The sequence below is a fragment of the Erithacus rubecula genome (assembly GCF_903797595.1).
Source record: "Erithacus rubecula genome assembly, chromosome: 2".
Lineage (NCBI taxonomy): Eukaryota > Metazoa > Chordata > Aves > Passeriformes > Muscicapidae > Erithacus > Erithacus rubecula.
Genome location: NC_136685.1, coordinates 62009279 through 62033664, shown reverse-complemented (window position 1 = coordinate 62033664; position 24386 = coordinate 62009279). Strand labels below are relative to the sequence as shown.

Below are 24386 nucleotides of genomic sequence, written 5' to 3'. Positions count from 1 at the left end.
CCCTGTTTCAAGTCCAAAGAAAATAGCACAGATTTCAAAGCCATAGCTTTGTGACCATTTTTCAATCATATGCACAATTCCAACATATAAGCCAGTGGGCAAAAGAGGCTGATATCTGATAGAATGCTTTGCTGGCACTTTTCAAGCAGCAATAGAGAATGGAACAGAGCAAAACTTGGACATTATTAATTCCATACGCCGGTTTTTCTTGATTCCAGTGACTTAAATGGAAATCATGAAAAAAAATGTCTCCATTGGGAAGGACATTTCTTTCAATAAGTACCAAATTACTACTATAAAACATTGCAGAGAGCAACATAAAATGAGATTATCCTTGTCCCTCATGCTGAGACTACGTGATACATGTTTCTGGCCTGCCTTGTGGTTTTCTTTTAAAGTACAACTGCAGCCTTCTGCATTGTATCTAGAGTCACTCTATTCATATACAGGTTAGTAAGAGGAAGCAACTGCACCCCACCCTGCTAACATCTGCCACAGTAATTGCAAGGACAATTCAGTGGATAATTGCAGGACAATTCACAGGCTTGGACACATTTATCTACGTTACCCGAAACCTCATCTGGTAATTCCCTCCTTTAGATGCTCTATTTGCTCTCTTTCAATGTACTTCAAATGTTTGGGCTGAAGACTTTTATACTGAATGGCTTAGTCTGATCTTTGGCAAGTTTTTATATGCAAGATAGAAGAAACAGAAGTTTCTGTGCTTCTACAAATGGAGTAACAGGAAAATACATTTGCTGTAGTAGGAAAAAGCAGAAGAAAAAGTTGTTCTGCTTTGGAAATACAGAAAAACTTCATATTTTGAAGCAGAGGCTAAACGAGTGACAAAAAGGTGATGGATTTTTTTACGTTGTGTGATTTGGTCATTCCCATAAATGTCTCCTCAGGTTTTGGTAAACAAGTTAGACTTAAGAAAAAAAATTTTAAAATGAACTGTTTGTGGAGAGTCAGAGGTCTATTAAAGGGCAATATGGAAATTCACGTGGCCAGAATATATCCATTAATCCATTCCTGTAATTCAATGGCACATATAGATAATGCAAAATCAAACAGTAGAGCAGCCCTGAGGCTGAGAGCAGTTTTCTCTTTATTCAGTCACTGAGGGACTCTGGCCTTCCCTTTGGCCTGGGGAAGTGGAGATCCAAAGTCTCTTCTGCCTTAGGAAACTGATATAAGACTACTTCTCATCTATCTCTAGAGGGAAAGCACTTGCCAAAGGTTGTGGAATTCTTTATAGTTTCAGGAATTCTTTAAATGGCTTATAACATCTTCAAAGTGCCCAAAGACAAAGATGGCATTCCAGATGAGTCCTGTATTAGTAGCTCACAAACATTTTTCCCCACAATAATATGCAAACAAGTAAAAAACACAGGTAATGAAATCTGCATCAAAAGGTTTCCTGACAGTATTAATTATAGTGTTCACTTTAAGAATCAAGAAAAAAAGTAATCCATCAGTCAGTGCTGCTGTCTTCCCTGTTACTCAACCCAGATACAAAGGAAAAAGAGATTAATGTAATTTAATGTTATGCTACAATAGGATAAGCCATTTGATAGCTTGACTTTAGTATCTTTAAACAGTCCTAATTCACACCTGGCAATTATTGAATATAAGCTACATTTTATTTTTCTTCCTTTACTGTAAGTACTAAAGTCTTATATAGAAAATTACCTAAAAAGAAATAAAGACAGAGGGAATGGAGTAGAAGAAAAGCATAAGAGTGTGGGTGTGACAAGACTAAGCTTTTGTAGTAGCTCAGTTTTATCAAAAACATAAATAATGACCAAGTGAAAAAAGACAGCAGGTGTGGAAGCAAGAAGTCACAGGGAGATGTTTAGAACAATAAATGCTTTGTTTTGATGGCTAAGAAGAAATAATCTTTTAAGAAAATGGAGTTAATCTGCAACAACCACATCTCAAATATTACAAGAAATAAAGCGAAGAATCACAAAATAATTTCTTTTCACTTTATAAATAATTAAACTTCTTAAGAAAATTTGATTTTTCTAAACATCAAAGTTTAGAAAGCAAAGTTGCTAAAACACTGGACTCATTTAGTAATGGCTAGGTGCCTATACCTATAATGTCTGCTAAGATTTCATTTATACTCTTCTCATTTCTTTTTTTGGCACAATTAGTGTGCCAAGTTTCGGAACTGTTTCTCAAATCTGTGCTCAGTAGGCATTTATTCACCTCTTGTGCTCAGGGCACAGTTAAACACCATACCTGCTTCTCCAGTAATATTTGTCTTTGATATATGTCCATTTTGCTGGTCATTGGATTTCTACAAAGAAAGCACAGTTTTGTAAATTAAAAACAGCGCTAGGGAAAAAACCAGAAATGTGTTCACATGTTAAGTAGCAGCACTGACCTTATCTACAGCTTCTACACGCCTGGTTCTCTTCATGATCTCCTCAAGCCTCTACAATGAAATATAAAGGGGTAAAATAATGTCTGCTGGCATTAATTTGAATATCTTTCTCCCAAACTGCTTGTTATTTATCAGCTGTATCTGTCTATTGCAAAAAAATGAATTATTTATTACTGTTGGCAATATTCCCTTCATTGTCACATCAGGCCAATGAGGACTGCAGCCTTTCTGAGAGATAAAACATTTATATCATTTATTTCCTACTGCTGAGGTAGAAACAGACTGCTAAGGGAAACCAAGCAGGGTTTCTCTGCATGGACTGAGTTACCTTCTTCCTTTCCAAGCGCTCTTGCTCTTCTCTTTGGAAATGCTTTTCACGTTCTAACCGAATCCTCTCAGCCTCTTCCCGCAGGCGAGCTTCCTCTTCTCTCTGTGTCGGTGGTAACAGAAAAAGAAGTGAGGAATAACTTACTATTTATACTCGGTTTTATACTCTATGCCTAATTATGCGTATCTACAACACCCTGAAAAGACACTTTTTGGGGTTTACAAGTCCCCAAACATCTTTTCAGACAGAATTGCACATTTCTTGACTAATCTCAATGTTTTGTGTTGCATTAAGAGAGAATAACTAAACAGTGGACATGATGCTTGGTTCTTTGTGCATTCCAGAACACACCAGATGACAAATAAGGAATAAATTTTGTAGCCTTCAGCATTAAAACAGCAGACAGGGAAGTATTAGAGAGATCCATGGTCTCTGGGGAAGATATTTTTGAGAATAAAACAAATGCAGCAGAATGTTTTGTTTGGCCAACAGAGTAATTGTTTAATGAGACCAAGGGCAAACAGCCCATTTGCACAGACTTTCCATTCCTGCTTTTTTAATGAAATGCAAAATTTGTCTGGAATATACCAGACAAATTGCTCCTTGACCATGACGCTGTTATATTATGGAACTACTACTACAGATAATTTTTTGCATCTCTAACATCCAAAAAAGCCTTGGCCATGTGCTGTCTCTGAGTGCTCAGTATCTCAGTTTAGCATTTCAAAGAAAGTAGCACACATCTTCTGAAAAAGAAGAATGGAGTTTCTCAGACATATTCACTAACACAATACTTTATTATCAAAAGCATATATTTATACACCAGAAGAAAACCTCGTGTCCATAAGGCAAATTGAAGTTTTGGATTGTGGAAGAACAAAGCACACGCAAGAAGTAAGAGGACATGTGAGAAGAGAAGAATCCTATCCAGAATGTTCACAGCCTCTCCTGAAGTCAGTAAACCAACATTATGCCCATCAAAAGTGAAAGCACTTGAAAAACTTAATTTTCATTCATTATCTTATGTTGTCTGGCTAGCTACTCTGATTTCAGGAGTACTGGGCCAGATGATTGTTCTCCTTGGCTTGATTAAACCCTTCCCACCAGCCCCACACAAAAGCAGTGTTTGACATAGGATCAGAACTCATCAGCACTATATCTCCAGCACAGTGAAGAGTTATCTTTGCATTTGGACTTGCTATAACTCTATTGATTTTTTTCATCACAATAAGGAATAAGAAGGGATTTGTTCTAAATATGTTGTAAAGAGAGAGGGGAAAACCTGACAAAACTCAGCTCCCTACCACATTTTTTTTTTCAAGCAGAAATATCTCTACTCTTTGAACTCTGTCCCAATACTTTTCAGACAGTATTTAAATTTTAGATATTGCTCTAATAGAGGTGTTATGTAAGAGGTGCTGCTTCACCCACTCTGCTGCCAGCTAGACTGGTGCAGAAATTCCAAGAGGGAAGCCTACTTGTTTCTGGATGCGCTCCATCTCTTCTTTCTCCTTCTGCTCTCTCTCCTCTGCCTGGCGGCGCAGCCGCTCCTCCTTTTCCCGCTCCTCTGCATCCTTCCTTTGCTTCTCTGCTTCTTGTCTGCGAGCTTCCTCCTCTTCCCGGCGAGCTCTTTCTTCAGCTATCCTCTGTGACAACTCTTCTTTCTTTTGTCTGTAATCATTAAATAAGCATAGAAAAACAGGTAATAAAAGTAGGGAGGAAAGCCAAACCACCAGGCTCCTGATCCAGCTCTGCTGTCCCAAACTGATAAAGGATGTGTTCTCTGCTATTCCCAAGCTGTCTCTTCTGCTTCCCATAGGGGCCAAACAGGAAGCCCTATGGAATATAAGACTTTGCCACGCAACACCAACACTTCTCCAGCATACCTCTGCCTTATCTATGACTTGCATACTTTCTGAATCAGAAATAGAATCTTTGATTACTACATTTTGCAAAATTTCTGCTAGTTCATAAAATATTTTGAAACAGTATGCATTTTTGGCACCCATCTCACTTCATGGCAATAACTCCTTGATTTAAAAAGCGTATGTAATTCTACTGATTTTGAAGGCTACCTCCTAATCTTATTAATGGCTCTTCATCCTTGTATTATGGAGTAAGTTTTTCCCTTCACCTTTGAGGTTTCCCAAATTATTTAGGAATCTTTAGCATATCTTCCCAGCTGAAGAATCCTCAGCTGTTTAGTAGATTTTCATACGGGAACTATTTTGTACTTGTGATCTTCCCTGATATCTGTCTGCACTTATAGAATGACATTTTCATTTTGTTCTTGTTTTCTATTAACTTGTAACAGTTTATTTACTTTGTCAATCATGACTCACCTGATACTTTCATATATTCAACTCCAAACAAGATCTCTTCCCTCAGAAATGATTCACCCAGAGACCAACACCAGGAGTCAAGTTGGGATTATTTCCTATACACATTCCTTTATGCTTATCAGTACAGCAATTCTGCTTCCATTTTATAGCTCAGCAATATAAGATATGTCTCAGCCTGTTCACAACTGAATTATCTCAGTGAAGACCAACATCATCTCACTGCCCTCAATTCCTTTCAAGTTCTTTTTTGAAGCCACCACACAGACATTCAAAACTCCTTTCACTGTGAAAGCTGATTACTCTTTACTTTTTATTTTTGATCTTTCTGTCTTAGTATTTATTCACCATATTACTCTTATGCCACAGCAGCTTTATTTTTCTTTTTAAACTGTTTTTGAGAGGGTCAGTGTTGTGAGCCTTATGGAAAATCAGACTATTTTAATCAGTTCTGCCTTTTTCCTATCAGTGAAGTGGTTAAAGAAGTCCAACAAATTCCAGAGGCAAGTCACGCCTCTAAAAACACTCAACTCATGCTGTAGCCAGAGTCATGAGTATCCAGATGGGCTACTCCTTTCCTATTAGAAAGCGAGATATAACATTAATTAACCCCCAATACAGTTGTGAAGGTGTGGGGGGTATCTATACTTCAAATGAGGAAACAAAGAGGTCTAAGTCACAAGAGCTGGACACTTAAAACACCACCCACAACAGAGATTTTACAACTGAAAGTGAGAGACTTTGTGCTGATCACAAAGTTGAAAACAGCCATACAGAGTTCCTTACCTGGAACAAAAAAGTACAGCTTTGTTAATCTCTGAGGATACAGCAAATCACAACTGCAAGGATCTGCTCTCTCCTCCTGTCCTGTTTTAAAGCACCACTTAGAATAAGTTTTAACCTTACAGATCTGTTTAGATATATATTGCACCAACTCAAAAACCCAACAGGAAAACATGGCTTTGGGGAGGAACTTGTGCCTCCTGCACTTCATACATAACTATGTAACAGCAGAATACACACAAGAAGCTGCTAAAAACACCTCTCCTTTACTGCAGAGGCCTGGAATTACCTTTCAAGCTCTTCTCTCTCCCTCCTTTCCTGCTCCTCGCGCTCCCGCTGCTCACGGGCGAGGCGCCTCTTTTCGGTGAGCAGCCTTGTTGCTTCTTCAGGGTCAGTTGTACCTGCAGAGGGCTTGGGTGGTGCTGGGGCTGGAGAAAGAGCTGGTGGAGCAGGAGGCAGGGATGGGCTGGCTGCTGAAACAAATGGGAAAGAAAATTAGGTTATGAACAGTAGCCAAGGTGGCAGTCTCTTGAAAGGAACAGAAAATACTTCTAAATGCACAGTGTTTTCAAGCTTATGTGGTTTTTATAAAATGATTCAGAGGAGAAAGATGTTTCTACATGAAGGAGGTTCACATAACTTCAGAGAAGTTTGGTTTTGCAGGGTATGTGAAAGCACCTGCAGCTGAAAGTGTAAGTCAAGTTCTCTGTCAGAGCAAATGTTGACAGGAGCTTAACAAGAGTTATGCTGACTCAGCAAGTCCCTACCATCACATTTCTTAAGCTTGCCCAATTCTGTTTGAAGAGAAGAAATAAAACATTGTGCAATTATATTTTCTTCTGTCAGTGATCATCCACATCTGAAGATCAGAGCCAGAATTTTTGGTGATAGTCACTTTTGGTGACTTGATCTGAAACATCAACTGTCTGAAGTGATCTGCCCCACGGGTAGGACACCAGCTCTCATCAGTTTTGCAGCTGCTCCAACCTGAGGCAACTCATGGGACACAGCTTTCTAAATTTTGCTACTATTAGTGAACTGTGGCTTGTGTTCAAATCTCAGTAGTGCCTTCATATCAATTCTTTATTCAGGGCCAGCTTTGTCCATGTGGCAGAAAAGATGTTACAAATTTTTTTCAAGTAAAAGACTAATTTGTATTTCTGTAAGTTTGCCTGGCATTCTCTAGCACAGGTACAGGGTGACTCAGAATCTTTTCTCTGGACACCAGGGACCATTACCAACAAACAAGCTAACGTTAGGATGCATTCCCAGAGTCATCCCATCTGGTAATGCAGGCAAACATGGAGAGGGAAGACTTTGAACTGTCAATAAAATCAGATTCTGACCCTAGTAATATATATGTAAAATAAGCCATAAGGAGCAGCAAGCAGACGATTTTAAATCTGCATTTCTAACCATACACTGGGATGTGACAATTTTCCTAACCTCACTAACAACTTCTAAAGAGGGGTTTCCTCCCTGATTCCCTCCTTTCTCTACCTCATCAGGTGAAGAAAGATAAGTTCAGTTGCTTTCTGTCCTGAATTCCCATCTGCTGACCTCTCTGCTCTCCTCTTCTATCAGCTAAAAACTACAGAGGTCTTGCTATAACTGCTTCAGGGCTTTGACCATGAATTCAAATGATGCTTCTACACCAGTAATTTAAAGAGTGCTGGGGCCTGTTCTCCAGCCTTGAGGTGAGCTGGCACAGTTTAGCACTAGCGCAGTGGAGCACTGTTCTCTCACGTTACCAAAACAGGTACTCAGCCCCACCCCAGGGAACAGTCCAGACCTGGGCTAACCTCCAAGGTGTAGCTGGGAACTCAGAAAATTCTGGGATGTTGAAATATAAAAAGGTAAGCAATTTGATCACTCTGAATTTTTGGAGCCATTTGGAGCCATTCTCTCAGTAGCCTTGGGGACAGAAGGTATGAAAATGAGAGGCTGCAATTACAGCCTGGATCAGAAACATACCAGAGAGCCTTTGTAATTGTAAACAGTATAAATGACAGAGTTCCTGCACCTCAACCCTTTTTAATTCACTAACATGGGCCAAGGCAGGGCTGTTGCTTTGAAGGGAGCAGAGCTTTGTGCTGCCTGGGGCTCGCTTCTTGCCTCGGGCACTGAAGTTGGCAGCATAACAAGTAGCTTAATGTACACCTGCCCTGCTGTCAGAACAGATAACGCCCAAAAAATCTTTAAAGCTTCATTGGCATTAGTAAAGTTGTGTGTGAGATTTGCCTGCAAAAGCTTGAACAGCTTCATCAGCAATTGCTACCTGCTGACCTCCTGGCTCCTGTGAACACAGAGCCAGCAGGCAGCTGAGCCAGTGAAAGGCCAGTGCTGTTACCTGTAGGGAGCAAGCTGTATTCACCTGCAACACAGTCCCAGGAGAATCAGCAACATTCTCTAACCCCAGATGCTGTACTTGCACCTCTCTAGGTTCTTGAATACAACCAGCAATTAAGTTTCCATCAGCAGTACAAAGCCATCCTATAACCTCACATGCAAAATGCTCTGAGATCTCCACCTTTGGTCCCAGCCACCAGCTCCTCTGACTTTGGGAAAACACATTCAATTTAAAGGGCTGCTCACTGCTTTAACTATAGTTCCCTTCTCTTTCATCTGTCTCCACTTTGTATTCTTGTTTGTATTCTTTGCTGTGAATACAAACTGTTTGACTTTTGAATACCTTTATCACACATTACCTGTTTCAATACTAAGAGACCTTGTCACAAACTCAAATATTGACTGACACTGCAAAGTCTCTCTTCCTCCTAAATAGTCAAGCCAGCATAATGGCTTCTCTGATCTGCACCTTGTGCTGGAGAGCTACAACTTGCAAACACTTGCAAAGTTATCTCAGTGGTATCTCTAAAATGCCCTTAAAAGGAAGTTTTCTCTTCAAAAGGAAGCAGGCAAAAGATGGCAATTAAATCTCCTTTGCTTGCCCGTGGCCAGCAGATACATCCATCTGCCCTTTTTGTGGGGTTGCACCTTCTGTAGCAGGACCTGGTTATCTGACATGAACTACTGTAACAGAACTTAATAAAACAAAAGAAATCAATTCACTTGAAGTTTTTTTCACAGAACCAGCCCAAACTACACCTGCTGCAGTTAAATGCAAGATTACTAATACTTAAAAAACTGTTATCTGAAAGATAACTATGGGGAAGTCTACAAATTTTAAGTTCAGAATCCTAACTAACCCAACTTTTGTATCCCAGTGGTCACACTGGACTTTCTATCTCATCTTCCAGAGACAGTTTATGTCATATTTAGAATGCAGTAAAATCTCTGCTAGAACGACCCGTGTTTTTTCATTTTCAGATTTGCCTTTTTCCCTTTTTACATTTTACAGTCATTTGTGTGTGTGTGTGTGCATACATCCTTTTCTGCATTGCAGCTTTTCAGGGTTGTTGGGTTTGGTATGGGTTTCTTGTTTGTTATCTATTTTTAAGAACTCATTTTCCCTTCAAAATTCTCCCTAATCCTTTTTACTGTTCTTCTTGGTTCTTTGCATTCCTCTATATTCTGCTAATCTCTCCTGTGATATGGTCCCTCTGCCATATTACACATAAACTAGCAGTGTTACCAGCACAGGTGCACTGTACCTAGCAGAGCTGGAAATTCTCACTGCTACACAACCTTGTATGGTGGCTTCCTGTACTGTTAAAGTCTTCAGACCATTATTATTCTGCTTCAACAGTTTGTAAAGAAGCTATGTTATGGTATGGGGGACAAAATTCCTGTCCAAAAGGGCAGAAAAGAGGCTTGTGATGCCACACTGTGTGAGGCAGCTTGGCATGTTGTTTTGACTTAGAAGCAGGAGGGTTTCAACCTGCCTACAATTTCCTCATAATCAACATACATCTGCAGGAGCATTGTGTATTATTCAGATTAACCTTTGACAGAAAACTACTGAAAGCTACATCGTTTTAGAGAAAGGGAAGGAAAAATATAAACCTCTCCTTATCCTAAAGTAGTGTGTCTCCTTACCTTGAGTTAGCTCTGCTTGGACAGTGAGCTCTTCCTGACTTGTGGGCTCTCCAGCACCTGCTGAAGTTCCTTTACTCTCTTCTGTCCTCGCCTCATTGACCTTTTCAGCCTCCTTTTCTGGCCTTTTCTTCTCACCCTCTGGCTTGATCTCTTTTTTGACTGGCCGGATGTTGCCAGGAGAGGGAGGACGTGTCTGAGCAGAGGAGACTTTGGAGGAGCCAGGTGGGGAAGTTATCTGCTTGGGTGTGCCAGGCAAATAAGGCAGAGACTTTGACGCATGCCTGTGGAATGACAGAGTGACAATGCTGGCTTACACCTATATATCACTTCTACAACCACAGCAGCCAAAAATAAAACCGTCTCTCTCTCTCTCTATCAAGCAGGACTGCTGGCACAACTGATCTGGTTTCATGCAAAATGCCCCTCTCCAGCTCTCCAGATGCTTGAGCACTGAGCCCAGCCAGGAAGAAAGGAACCAAGTATTTTCATGCCCCTTCCCATCTGTAAAGCAGTAGCAAGATTTTTTTTTTTTTTAACAGGACTCTTTTTTTGCAGAGAGAAAACATTCACATCATCAAATAAGTTTGTTCCATTTCGCATTTAATTAACAGAATAATCAGAGCTGCCTATAGCTCATGTCCAGCTAAGCATGTACTTGACTTACCAAACTGGAGAGGGAGCTGATGATCTAGCTTTGAGGCTGGAAGTAAAATGACCTCCTTTAAAGTTGGCTGAGAAGCTGGATGACAAATGGTCCTTTTCTCTTTTGTCAGTCTATAGCTCAGCAAACAAAAAGACAAAGTCAAGCGAGAGTTCACACAGCTAAAGAAAGCAAAGAAATCTCAGTTAAGGATGAGGAGTTGGGGGCTGAGAAAAAGCAGTGCTGAGTCAGTGGTTTCTAAAGCTTGTTTAACAAGTTCCTTAATATAGCTCCTATAACCTGACACCATCTTTGTCAGTAGACATGCATTTGACAACAGGAATCCTTCTTAATTATTCTCTCATGTCCTAAGATGTAATGGGCTAATTTGCAGAGGCTTCTTTTTTCACAGGCAGGAGAAATTACCATTTATAGTTTGATCTTCACTGATTGCCACAGAGTACCTTCCACTACTTCCCACAAACACAGGAGCTCTTTTGAAGAAAACACAAAACAAACTCCCCCTGCCCTTGCCTCATACTTGGCCACAGTCTTCCTTCATAGCACAAAATTTTGAGTTCATGCTTACAAGTGAACACCACAGATGTCCTCAAATCCTCCAAATATGGTCGACCAGTTATCCTATTCTTTCTTTTCTTGGATGATTTTACAGCACGTACTTTTTGTCATTAGTTCTTATACATGATAGTGATTTTCTTTTTCCTTCTTTATTTTTAAAAATAAAATTTTAAGTTGAGAAACATGTCTAATTATACAAACCAGAGTTACAACCAAACTACTGTTTTAAGGGAATATATCAAAATTTAGGCATCTATGTATTTCCCATATTTAAGTATAGGTGAAAAACTTCATGGTTTGGTAATAATGAGCTCAGGCCCCGGGAGTCTGAAGAACAGGAATACCGAGAAGTACACTGAGCTGCCACTCAGCCAGCATGATGCAGAATCTGCTGCTCACCACCTTGGATGGGGCTTAAACACAACTCCTGCAGCAGGTGTGTCATGAGACACTGAGCACCTCAGCAGGTGAAAGCTGTGCAATGCTTGTCCCCTGGACTGAAAGCCAGGTTATCAACTGGAAAAGAAACACTGCAAACAACTTCATGAGCACATGATGTGCTGAGCTATCAAAGTAAACACAACCAGAAAAAATGCATTACAATGAACAAGAGTTTTGGCTTGCTAGAAGTAGCTGTCTATTGGACCTGCTTTACTGAAAGTAGAACAACAGAAAATCTTTCTTCGTATCAATAAAGTAAAAAGCTGAATTCATATGGAAGTTTGCAGAAGCATAAAAGATTCTTCACATCATATAGGCAACTGGAAACAGCTCTTAACTTACTCATTTTATATTAACAATACTTTTCTATCACCTCCTCCACCAAAAAGTAACAACATTTCTTCTTTTTTATTAAGAAAAAGAAAGCCAAACCCCAAATCTCTTGCAATCAGAAAGACTCAAGTGGAAGAACCAACAATGCTCTATGCACATGCTAGGAAATTTCTCTAGAGATACATTCTAAGGCTATGTCTTAGCTTAAACTTCATTATATTACCCTCTTCCTGAAAGATTAAGTAGTGGCTATGACTCATGGCACTTTGATTAACACTGCTTCCAACAAGGATGTCAATAGCAGCACTGCCTCTTGACCTTCTGCCCATCAGGCCAAACAAAAATGCAAGCACCTCTCTGCAAGCAAAGATGACTTCAACTCTTCTCACAGTCTAACTCAGGTTGCAGAGCATAAGAAAAATATAACAGCTCAGGTTCAGCAAATGAATCTGAACTGGGTCTGACTGCATCCCACTGGTTTGGAGCACAGTCAACACAAGTTTGTTCCACTGTTTTGATTTTCCTAAAAGCTCAGATTAGCCCCAGTAGTGCTACTAAATTCGGAATGAACAGTGACCTGTGGAAAGCCTTGCTTATAAACCATGCTCCTAAACCAACTGCTTCCTTCCCAGTAAGGGAAAATTTACTAGGCTTGTGTCCTAAGACAGTACAGATGAAGAGAGAGTACTCTGTGCACTCGTGTATAGAGACATGTGAGTGCATGCATTCCCCCCTTTATTCTAGGGGCTCAGATGAATCTGCTGGAGACCTCAAAAGACTCCGAATTCTGGAACCTTCATGAAAACAGCCTGCTGGGAAAAACAAGTTCCTCACTGAAGGAAAAGCGGCAACATCATCTTGGGCCCTAAAATGTAGCAAAGAATCCACTTGAGAAGGGGGCAGTGTGACTGACTCTGTGACATCTAATCTGCAAACACGGGTGCTTTGAATACATTGGTGTTTTTCAGGCCGTGACACCACATAATGCAGCACGTTTCCGTAAAAATCCAGCCAACCAGGACACAAACTGGAGAGGGTGGGGGCAGTGCAGAGGGGAGGAAGCATCCCTGCAGCTATTCCAGCCCTGACAAGCAAGTGCAGCCAGGTGGCCATGGCACGGGACACGAAGCACATGTGTGGCTGCCAAGCTTACCCCGGCGAGGTGCGTTGTTCTCCGGCGTCCCACGGCATCAGTCGAGGCGTAAAGCTTTGCTCGTTCTCCTGAGCTCCTACAGTTCATGGCCTTGTAGGACAGAGGGCTGAGGGGGCTGCAAGATGCTGAACGGGGACAAACGGGGATAACTACGGTGTTGGATGGTTTTGTTATTTAATAGTTTTAATTACAGAGTAGCATTGGAGAATTGACAGAGGAAAGCCAGCAGGAACAGAAACGACCGAGAAAGACAGAAAAGAAAGAAGGTATTAATACACAGAGAAGGGACTAATTATCAAGTCAGAACCATCATTTGACACATTAGCTTGGCCACACGTACAGTAAGGATGCAAGTTCAATAGGTGCTCATGCAATTCTCCATGTGTAAACTAATAATTTCTTTCTAAAAAATTAGGAAGTATGCCATGATACTGGGTAGTACAAAGAATTTTCCTGTTAAGTTTTTGTACAACTGGTGGTTCTGAAAAAGCAGTAGAAACAATAGCTGGTCTGAAAGATTAACTTAGTACACACACTGAAATGAGTTTCAATTACATTCAGAATAGAAAGCAAACGAAATCAGAATGCCTAAGAATTGCATTAGAAGTGAAGAAAAATTAAAGGAGACATACACGCAAAGATCAGAACCCATTAATAATACAAAACAGTTTCAACTAGGAAATCCATGAAATTGCTGTCTACAATTTATAACAAGTGATTTGTTTTTAAAAATTCTTCTTTTTAGGAATATTTTAGCCCTTCATATTTTTTGATACTTCTAGAATAACAACTTACTCAAATACATTCTAAACAGCAAACAATTTTACACATTAAAAAAAAAAGCAGGCTAACCACCAAATCAGCTTGGAAACTATTACCATAAGATCTGACAATAGCAGGTATCAGATACACAGTGCTCTGATTTTATCTTCAAAGAGAACTTTAACTGCAAAACATATAATGGGAAACTTCTTGCAGCAAAGTGTTCTTGGACTTTCTCTTTATTTAACTGAAGGAGAAGTTCAGGAAAAAATTATGTTATTACTGTGAAGCTTTATTTTTCTGCTCCTGTTTCTCTCTTCTAGTCATTTAGTTGAGTGTTAGCACAACTATCATGTCTCTTGAGGAAAAAATAGGGGCTCTATACAGTATCTTTCCTATTCTTTTTTTTCCCACATCAATGAAATTTACATCCTCTATTTCCTTAATGAAAAGCCAAACCAAACAAAACCAAAACAGTATTTCTAGCCTGTATATCCCTCTCAGAGCACACTTGAAAGAATGCAGTTCCACATACAGTTAATTCTTCTTGTCTTACAAAAGTACAGCTGCTGCTACAGGAAGAGCTCATAGACTTAACAGTACTAATGCTGCAAATTCTCCTGCACCAAGAGATTAACGTTATGAATAAAGTGTCTCATGTAAGTGTTACAGCAATGGCACTAATGCTTGCCTTATAATTTATAGGGATTTATGTTTAATGAGGAATTATGACTAACTTAAAAACAAGCAAGAAACAAGAAAACAGAGATTTTTCTTTGTGTTTTTGTTTTGGTCGAGGTCATCTAAGCCAGATAAGAGGCAGTGGCATAATGCTTTACACCACTTATAATTTATGTGGCTCCTGCTCTGTGATTCAATTCCCTTTCTGCCTGCTGATTATCTGAAGTTACCACCAAGGATGCCAACACAAGCAGTAAAACAGAAACAGTTCATTTTTATTTGCGAAGCTGCCAAACAATGCCTTAGGCAGCACTTCCAATAATTCATGTACTAACAGGATTATATCTATTCAGAGGAGCTTTTAGAAAGCTATTTTAAAAACATTTTGAAGGATTTATTTAAAAAAAAAAAAAAGATTGAGAGGTACTCTTACGGTGGATCGCCCTAATAGCTCACTTAAAATTTAAGGACATGAATCCATATTTAACTCAGTTTGGATTCTTTACATTGCAATTTATTTTTACATCCAAAGGGTAGGGTAATTTTCCAGGGAATAATGGCAGGCTGGGATGAGTGGAGTGCTCAGAGCACAGCTGTGAGCCATTGCCATCATCTGATCATTAATCTCCAGGAAGCATCCTGTATGAAGGGGCTGAAGTTATTGCTCCTTGAGAATAATACCTGGAAAACAACGAGCAGATGGATTATTCTTCTGGTGGTATAGCTCCAGTTAGCACAGGGAAGGCATTTCAGGGCTTGCCCTGGACTGAACTGACATATCAGTCTTTCCTGCTACTTGTAGCCTTTCTCAACATTCCACTCAGTTTAGAGTTGGTTGTGCAATATAAACAAGAGCAGTCACAAAAAGCTTTATGCTTGATCCAGGAAGGTAACCACTTACATGCTGCCTTCTCAAGTATTCCCTAACAAGGAGCTAAATTTCCAATACCCTTTTCAATAGGTGATATTAAATATTAATTTCACGAGCTATTGTTTTTGAAGAGTAAAAAATAATTCTACTATTTGCAGATTATCATCCACATTTTTGCTCCTACAGCACTATCTCTGTGTAACTGTACCACAGCCTAATTAGTTATAAGAGTTCTTAAGTGAAAGCTTCTTTAAAAGTAATCTTAGCAGATCTCTGTTCCTTCTTACCTTCTATGTTCTTTAATTAGAATAAAAATCCTGTCCACATCAGACAAGAAGGACTTGCCTAGACTTACAATAATATACTGCTGCACATGTTAAGAGTGTAATGGTAAAGTTCCCAGTGAATGATTATAAAACATTCTATTATAAAACATCCTATGATAAAAGAAGAGGCAGCTGTCACCTGCCTAAAATACATGATAAGCAAGCATGGTGTGGTTGTATTTGGAATACAGTTTTGCCTGGGCCTTCAATTACCTCCTAGTGATATCATCACATTTCTGCACATTAATCTTCCTTCAGTAAGTACCATCAGGAGGCTCTTCTGGGGTTGGCAGATAACTTTACAATTATTATAGCCTTACTAAACCTGCACATTTAACTTCACAGGTATTCAATGCACAGTAGCCAGAGCCTATCTTTCCTAAAGTCTAACTTTTTCTGTGTGGGAAGTGCTCTGGTAGGGGCTGAAACTCCTTTGCAGCAAGCAGCTCACAGCTTTAACAGTGGATATGCTAAATCATCTCTTTCCAAGCAAGGTGTGCATTTCCTTAAACAGCCATGGTCAGCGTGATGTTGTTGCCCTGCATGTTTTGCATTCATTTACTGCGTTGATGAAGAAGCATAAGTAAGAAAGAGGTAGTAGGAGAAAGAGAAAGATGTAGCAAACAACTACAGAGAAGCTTTCATGCTGTCATGCACACTAATCACGGGTGTTCAAGTTCATTCTGGGATGCTACCATACACTCATAATTAGATCAATGACTTCACAACATCCGGCAGGGAATCTGGAAAAATAAATGTCTGAGACATGAAGCCTCTGCTCTTATAGGATTACCTGCATCTCCAGACAATGCAGCTGTGCTTTTACTCCGAGCCAGGAATGAGTGTGTGGGCGTCAGGAGCCTGCTAACGATGCTGCTCTCCCATGGACTGAGCTGAAGACGGCGAGCTGAACGTGCACCATACAAGCAAGATGTTAGATAAACACTTCACATGCTGCACTCTGTTAGTACTATTTCCTCACTTGCATACCTTGAAAATCTTAAAACTGCCCACGAAAATTTGCCATTTTGCATTTTATTATTACTCCTTTTTAGCAGAAGAGTTCCTATAGAAATATGTACATCTGAACATTTTATTTGTGTTACTGCCTGTGGCATAACAGCAAATTGTTGCTAAATGAATATGAATATTTTTCACATCTGCCACATTCCATGTTAGGAATGACAGGATAATTTCCCTGCTAGAAGAGCAATGGGGTTTTATGAAATTATTGCAAAAGGATAGTGTGTCTCAACTGCAGATACCAAGCTCAGCAGCTACAGCTGTCTCAGTAATAGGTGAAGCCACAGGAAACAGTAAATACATGTGATCATTAATTCTCTGTCCAAAGATCCTGCTAATGATCAGTTTCCATGTAGAACAGTAAAAAGAATCAACTTTTCATAAAGTTGCTCTGTTTTGAAAACGCACTCCATGTTGACCTGGCTGCAATCACACTGCCACTTTGCTTTCCCCAGTGTTGTCTAATGCAAACATAGCTTGTCAATATAATCTTTTTATCTTGTAAAGTTCCTTTTCTTTTTTAAAAAAATACTAATTAAACATTTCTCATGGTGGAGCGTTAACCAGAAGAATCCTTTAAGTCACTTTCTGTATTGAAATGGGTATTTCCTTGACATTCCAATGCAACAAATTGTTTTATAATGACTATCACAAGCCAAAACATTCAACTAGTTCCCAAAGTAGTTCATTATAGTAAGCTTACATTATAGCAGTAATCTTGATATTGCAAGTAAAATCATGTCTTCTTATATCTCAGCATTGATTTGCCTTAGTTTAGCATTTGCAGCAACAAAATTGCAGCTTGTATTTATGAGGCTCAATCTCTATAACATTCATTGGAGTGACTGGCTGTAACAAACTTGACATTTATTTGCATTTTTAAAGGAAGAGATCCATCACTTTTAATAGACATAAACTCTGAATCTGTCTTTAATCTACTCCTTGCTGAGCCCCTTGAAAAGAGAGGCTGATCTCTATCTCCTTCTATGAAAATATAACTGCTTAATCTGCTCTCAGTGCTGTTCTGCACTTCTCAAATTGCTCCCTTAAATTCCACTAATACAATAAGGGGCATTACTATAGAAATATAGGACTCTCAAACACAGCAGGCTCTTTTCCTAACTGTGCTTTTACACAATGTACTATTGCCAAAACTTTTAGTGATTAATGGTTCCATTCTGCAATGGTAGAGATCATACAGACACACAGTATACCCTACAGAGACCTCCATTACAGCACACACATTATCATTTAGCTTGCAGTTTAACAATGAAGAAATCACAGAGCTACCATTAAGCTAGATGCAGTAGTGGTAAAGTCTATGCTTTCCTCTCCAGGCACCATGCTCAGTATGATCATTGTTTAAACCTACTGCTGCAAGACAACAGATTTTTTTTTTTTTTGTGGCATCAGACTTCAGTAGTTGAGGCTCACATGTATGATTGTGGATGAGTTTGGAGAGCTCTCCTAATGTAGTTTAACATAAAGATCACACAACTTCAGAAAGCAATCCCTGATATTTCAGGCCAGTAAACCAATACTATATATACCATCCATTTCTTGAAGTTTATCTTTACATGACAAGTAAATGTCACAATGTAAATAATGGCCCTGTGGGCCAGCTGCAAGCCTTACATCACATTTAAACCCCAGAGATGAAGTAATCTCACGAAAAACCAAAAACTTTATTCTCTGTATAAGCAATAGGTCTGGTTCAGAGATGTCAAGTAGTTTTAGTCAGGACCTTGGAGTGAAGTGTCTCTGATTCTCTGCAATGGGTTTAGATCAGAGTTTGTTTGACGCACCTCGGCTTTGTGGGCCAGGGTCATCATGTACTGAATTTTCCAAATGTACAGCAGCTCCTTGAAAGCATCATACTTCACACATTCAATATATATTTTAACAGATTAGCACCACCATTCACCTAGAACAGACAAACTTTTGCCCACTGGCTCCAACTACAAGAGTATTAATACCTAAATACATTGAACAGTTTCAGTTTGGTGTCCAAACCACACTGGAGTAAAACTGAATACCAAACAAAGAACATCCCAAAATAATACGATCAACTGTAAAACAATTAGGTCAGGGACTTTTTTTTCCTTTTGATGCCTCAGGGTGACATTTTCAAGATTTGGTACCTTTCAAACCATCTGACAGACAAGGGGATGCAGTATTATTTTCTCTCATGATGTGTTAAGCTATCGCTCTAAGGGCTATTTATCAAATTCTATAATGGTTTGGGTTGGAAGGGACCTGAAAGATCATCTAGTCCCAACCCTCCTCTCATGGGCAGGGATACCTTCCATTAGACCAGGTTGGTCAAAGCCCCAACTAACTAGACCTTGGGCATCCACAATTTCTGTGGGCAACCTGTTCCACCTGCCTGCACCAGCCTCAGAGGGAAGATTTTCTTCCTAATACCCAATCTAAACCTTTCAGTTTGAAGCAATTACCTCTTGGTTCTATTACTACATGTAAAAAGTCTTTCCCCAGCTCTGATGGAGGACCCTTTTGCTGTAAAGTCCCCCTGGAGTCTTGTCCAGTCTGTACAAACCCAACTCTCTCAGCTTTTATTGCTGCATTTTCACACAGGAAGCACATTTGTGATAGACTTTCTGGTACAAGGAAGTACCCTTACCCCCAGCCACAGGCAGGTTATTTTTAACAGATTAAAGATCTTTATAACCTAACTTGTAACTAAAAAACACACAAAGTTGCAGGAAGCTGGCAAAAGTAAATTGATTACAATAATCTGTATTTGTCTTCAGGATATACAACCTGAATACTGGAAAGTTGTCTTAGCAGCAGCAGAATAATTTGCAAGTAAGCAAACAGCAGCATTTGATTAGCTGTAGGAACAGATGGGAGGCAGGGATTTAACAGGCCTTCTGATGAGCACCAGGAAGGAGACTCTCATTGATAAATGTGGTGTTTGCTTGTACACATACACAATATGGTGAGGAGTAGATAGGGGGAAACTGCTCTTTCAACAGGAAACAACACCGGAGTCTTCTATAATATTTTCTATAATGGTTGCAGAAAACGGTGACACAGTGATTGATACCATCACCTGCGTAAAAGAAAAATCACTGCAGAGAAGGGGAGGAAAACAACTAGTGTGCAAGTTTTGCAAAACTTAAAGTATGTAACTCATACCTCATGAAAAGCATTATCCCCTTGCTAAGCTCTCCTTAAAGAGCACAGTTGCCAAAATCTATTGGTCAGCCACAGTTTTCTCCAGTTGAATGTGTTCATGTTTTGTTGCAGTTTCAACTACTCACTAACTACAGTAACATGAAAGCATAATGAGAAGCCTGTGCTAGCTGCCCAATCCTACAACCGTGATAGAGCTACATAACATTACAATAATTGAAATGAAATTAACAAGTCTTTCAGCCAATTAGTTAATGAGAACTTTTGTCTTTTGCTGCACCAAAAACAAAAAAAGAAAAAAAAAAAAAAAAAAAGAAAAAAAAAATGTCCTTCAAATGATAGAAAGGTGCAGCACAATAGATGACAAGTTCTTGTTGGCAGCTATAAGCCACTTAGTAGGTAAGCTTATCATCCTTATCCCCAGCTCCCTGTTTTGTAGCTAGGAGTCTGCAATACAGACAAAGTGTGATTGGGTGCCCTCTGGAAGGTGAAATGGGGAGCAGACAGCCACAGCCTTCCTTTAAGCACCTGCCTTAAGAGGTTGAGTCCACTGGAGAGACCAATGGCACCTCTCCAAATACATGGCTCAACTAGATTTAGGTATCTGACTTTGCATGAGAAAAAGCACTTATAGCTTTTGGATTTACTTTCTGTCCCAGATTCTGCAAAAGTCACAAGAGATTCCTGAAGAGTTCTGTGCTGTTTTAGTAAAAATGCCAAGCAAAGAATGCTTCAACATTTTGACATATGGCCATCACTACCATATTCCTTTTCTTTCCCTACTCCTAGACTGCGTACTATTTAGTTTAACTTTTCCTGAACATGGGATGAGTGGCATAAGCTAAAACATTTGCAGTCCATAAGAGACTATCCTTCACATTTAATGCCTACTGCTGTTCACCTCCCCACATCATCAAGATCCTTCCTCAAAAAAGCATCCCCTGGCAAAGAACAGCAACCATTTGAAAAAAAACATACACACCTGAAAAGCCAATAAAGATAAAACTGACTGGATTTCAACATTTAATCAAGAAATGACCGGTGCTTAGGAATAAAGTATTTCCTAATGTACTACTGTATTTTTCACAAGTTACCAGACTGTACAACTAGATTAGCCCACTAGGATGAACATGGCTGCTCAAATCAACCAGATACACGTGTCCACGCATACTTGGTACTAAGACACACAAATAATGACACCAACCAGACAACACAACTAAAAGCCCATTTAAAAAATTGGTTTTCAAAACAATTTGATGGATTGAAATGGGACAGAACTCATTCTCAGTAGGGGACAAAAAAATCCCTACCAAGTACTGTAAAGCTCTTTGCACAAGTTACACAAGACACATTCTTTTATAAAACTTTGAAGCTCAGTACTTCAATCTCTTAAGTCCTCAGAACAGAGGCAGCAATTCAGTTATGTTAATTTTTAAAAGCTTGATGATTTATCATTTTTCAGACTTATAAACACCAAAAATGTACACTGAAATGAAGCAATCTTTGAGAAATAATTGGACACAAAAAGTCAATAAACAGACAATATGAAAAACACTCACAACTCTTCCATAAAAATAACTGGAAATGGTAATAAAACAACCAAAAATGGTAATAAAGTAACTGCTTGAAAGCTTCATGCAACATGTTTTTAGACATTCAAGAACTATTACCAAAAAATAAAGGAAAACAAAATAAAATTATGACAAAATTGTCTAATGCAAAGAAAAGGTCACACATGACTGCATGCACTATGGAGTGATGTATTCTTTCAACAGTTGTACCTCATTTACTAAAAACCTGACAGAAGCACTGCTTTTATCATTTGCTAAAGCAGAATTGTTTAGTGAGTTCTCTTGTTTTAAAAAAACAAGAATTATTTGTTCTCACAGGAAAAAATGTTCAACCATTTACTTGTCACATTTGAAGTCTTTCCACTACCACTTAGATGAAGTACAGAAAACGACTTCAGAAGCTTGTTTTATGTGCAAAGTAATACATCAGTATAGAACATTCCTTCTTGCTGCTCTTTTAATGCTTTTTTCTTCAAAACTGTACCTCTGTCTGGAGAATTTAGTAATGTTGCAGATGAGGAGGAGAGCCGCTTGTTTATGACTGGATCAACATGTTTCGAAAGGTTCATTGTTGAAACAGACCGCCTGTCTCGATCTAAAACAAATGGAGATAATGCTAATTGACAGCCCACATGCAGCACTGCAAGTTCCTAGCTCACTAGTGGGAGGAGGAAAACAGGACTAGGTCACGCCTGCTCTACCACAAGAACTTCCGAAATAGAATGGATTTCTCAGCAGATGTACAGGTGACTCAAAGACTGGGCACAACACAGTTTAAGCTTCAAATGTGCAAAATATTCTGTTCATTATCACTCAATGGGTTGCAATCTAAAGACTTTCAATATCAGAAAATTTCAATTTCAGAAAATCTTTGCTCACAACTTTTAATAGAAAACTTCATGGAACAACCAAGATCTTTGGAAATGCAAAGTTATTCACTAAAAATCCACCCTAGCATCTGAATAAAAGGTGACAGGGCACTGTTACTAGGCAGATGGCCAATATTGTGACAATGCATTGCTGAAAGATTAAGTGAAATCTAGTGCAAAAAGGAAGTGAGGGTAAGCACAAAATAAATTAAAAGGTTTAGTTAAAAATCCCACAGCTAAGTATAAGTGTTAAACCACCCACTAGAGTTATTTTCAGCATGCTGAAAATCCAGCTCAGCACACACCTTAGCAGATATAAAAACATCAGCCTCTGAGGAAAGTACTTCTAATGCACCTACTTGGTATACGTAACACGAAAAATGTATAATTTGATTTTAGTTTCTCTAAGTTTTAGAGTGGTATTACATCATTTGCCCAACTGCTGCAGTCAGCATCTGCGCCCTGCTGAGAGGGTGATGGTTACTTCAAGAATAGAGACTGCACAGTTAGTGCATATGTGTGGCACAGGGAGTTTGCTGTGCCCTTTCTTTGCTCTCTTTCAAAAAAAAAAAAGCCCCCAAAAAAAGGAGCTCCAAGCTCCATGCATTAGCTACACATTTCCCATTACAAATTTTCATCTGAAAATCTGGCATCCAAAAGATGCTGTGAGAATCAATTCTGCTTTTGCTTACATTTTAGCATGTACTGAACCTCAGCACTACTCAGCAAAGCACTCAACCATGCTGAAATGCAATGAGGCTTGAGCATATGCCTAACTGTTCTGCTGATTCATGTTCTGTGTGTGCAAAAAGTGTCCATATGCTGTTTTCAAAGCAGATACAAACTCAGGACAATAACAGCATTAGGGATGCTGCTGCTGAATATTATTTGCCACTGTTTATTTATGACAAGTGTATTAAGATTGTGTTTGCCTGTTCTGTCCCTATAGATTAAATTATACTCACTGTGTGCAAAAAAAATTCATAGAAATAGAGTATATGAAAAACATCTTAATTCTCCCCAGATCTGTGAACTATACAGGATTCACTATAACTGGTTGGACCGAAGAAAAAAATTCTCACTATCCCACGTGATTATTTGCTAACTTTAATGTTAAAATGACTTGGTGAGGGCATGGAACTGGCAGACTAGATACTGGGAGGGGAATAAAACTCAGAAACAGGTTTTAAAAGAGAAATCTAAATGTTATAACTAAGAAAAAGACCTCTGTAGGCTGTCAAGATGATCCAAAATTGATCTGCGGGATGAACTGGAGAATGTCCTGTGCAAGTCTCTACTGGAGACATGATGTTCAGTCTTCCTGAGAAGAGAATATTTGTGGAAATAGGATAGGGATCTTGATCTCATGTCTAATCTGCCACTGAGAAACTACACAGTGTATCAGTACAGCCATAAAGTTTCTACATTTGGCAAAAAGGATGTACTGAATAAACTGGCTGTGTGAAGATGACAAATGACAATATTGAAAATCACCTCTCCTGTTAGGCTTGACAACATCTTTCGTGCCAATGAACCTTATTTAAATGAATGACATTCAGCATAAGGATTTGCATACAAGTGTTGGCAATGTGAATCCTATAAATGCAGAATAGGCTAAATGCAATCTATTGCCTGGAAAATTGCTGCTTTCTTTATCCAAAAAAACCAAAAAAAGAAATAAACAACAAAAAAAAAGAATTAAAATACCCATGAGCAACGAAACAGCCAATGCAGCTGGTTATGTGTCTGTGTTCATGAGCAAAATAATTGTAAATCTTACTTGCAGTATGCCAAAGGGTTTTAGAAAATAACAAAATATTCAAATTTGTTCTCCTTGAATTCCAGTAGATAGAATATTATGCTTCATTTCAGTGAATTGTGCCAAATCTTTAGAGTCAGCCAGCAGTAACTCTCCACCATAAAAATAAATAATAATGAAAAATCTGCTACTAACAACAGTTCTAATCTATCAGCACGGTGTTAAGCATGCACTGCAACTACATGAGGGTGGTTTAGTTACTGATGATCTCACTTCTTGAGAACTAGCTATGGGTAAAGGAATAACAAACCACAGCATTATGTACCAGGTTTTATAGCACCACCCAGAGATTTGAAGTGGTGCTCCAGGCCTGCTAAATCG

The 24386-nt window shown here is 39.1% G+C and overlaps 1 protein-coding gene across 8 annotated transcripts in view; it reads right to left on the bottom strand.

Moving 5' to 3' along the window:
- MAP7 (microtubule associated protein 7) overlaps positions 1-24386 on the bottom strand; it is a 107333-nt gene that overhangs the window by 7954 nt on the left and 74993 nt on the right. For 3 of the 8 annotated variants that reach the window (XM_079299220.1, XM_079299214.1, XM_079299213.1), the window contains exons 6-15: positions 21862-21972; positions 16421-16534; positions 12988-13112; positions 10506-10615; positions 9842-10122; positions 6132-6315; positions 4199-4391; positions 2721-2822; positions 2393-2443; positions 2248-2305 (exon numbers count right to left, since the gene is read on the bottom strand). In XM_079299220.1, the coding sequence (XP_079155346.1) occupies positions 2248-2305; positions 2393-2443; positions 2721-2822; positions 4199-4391; positions 6132-6315; positions 9842-10122; positions 10506-10615; positions 12988-13112; positions 16421-16534; positions 21862-21972 (1329 nt within the window). The remainder of the gene's footprint in view (positions 1-2247; positions 2306-2392; positions 2444-2720; positions 2823-4198; positions 4392-6131; positions 6316-9841; positions 10123-10505; positions 10616-12987; positions 13113-16420; positions 16535-21861; positions 21973-24386) is intronic. The other 5 variants (XM_079299216.1, XM_079299215.1, XM_079299218.1 and 2 more) reach the window with 3 other exon arrangements.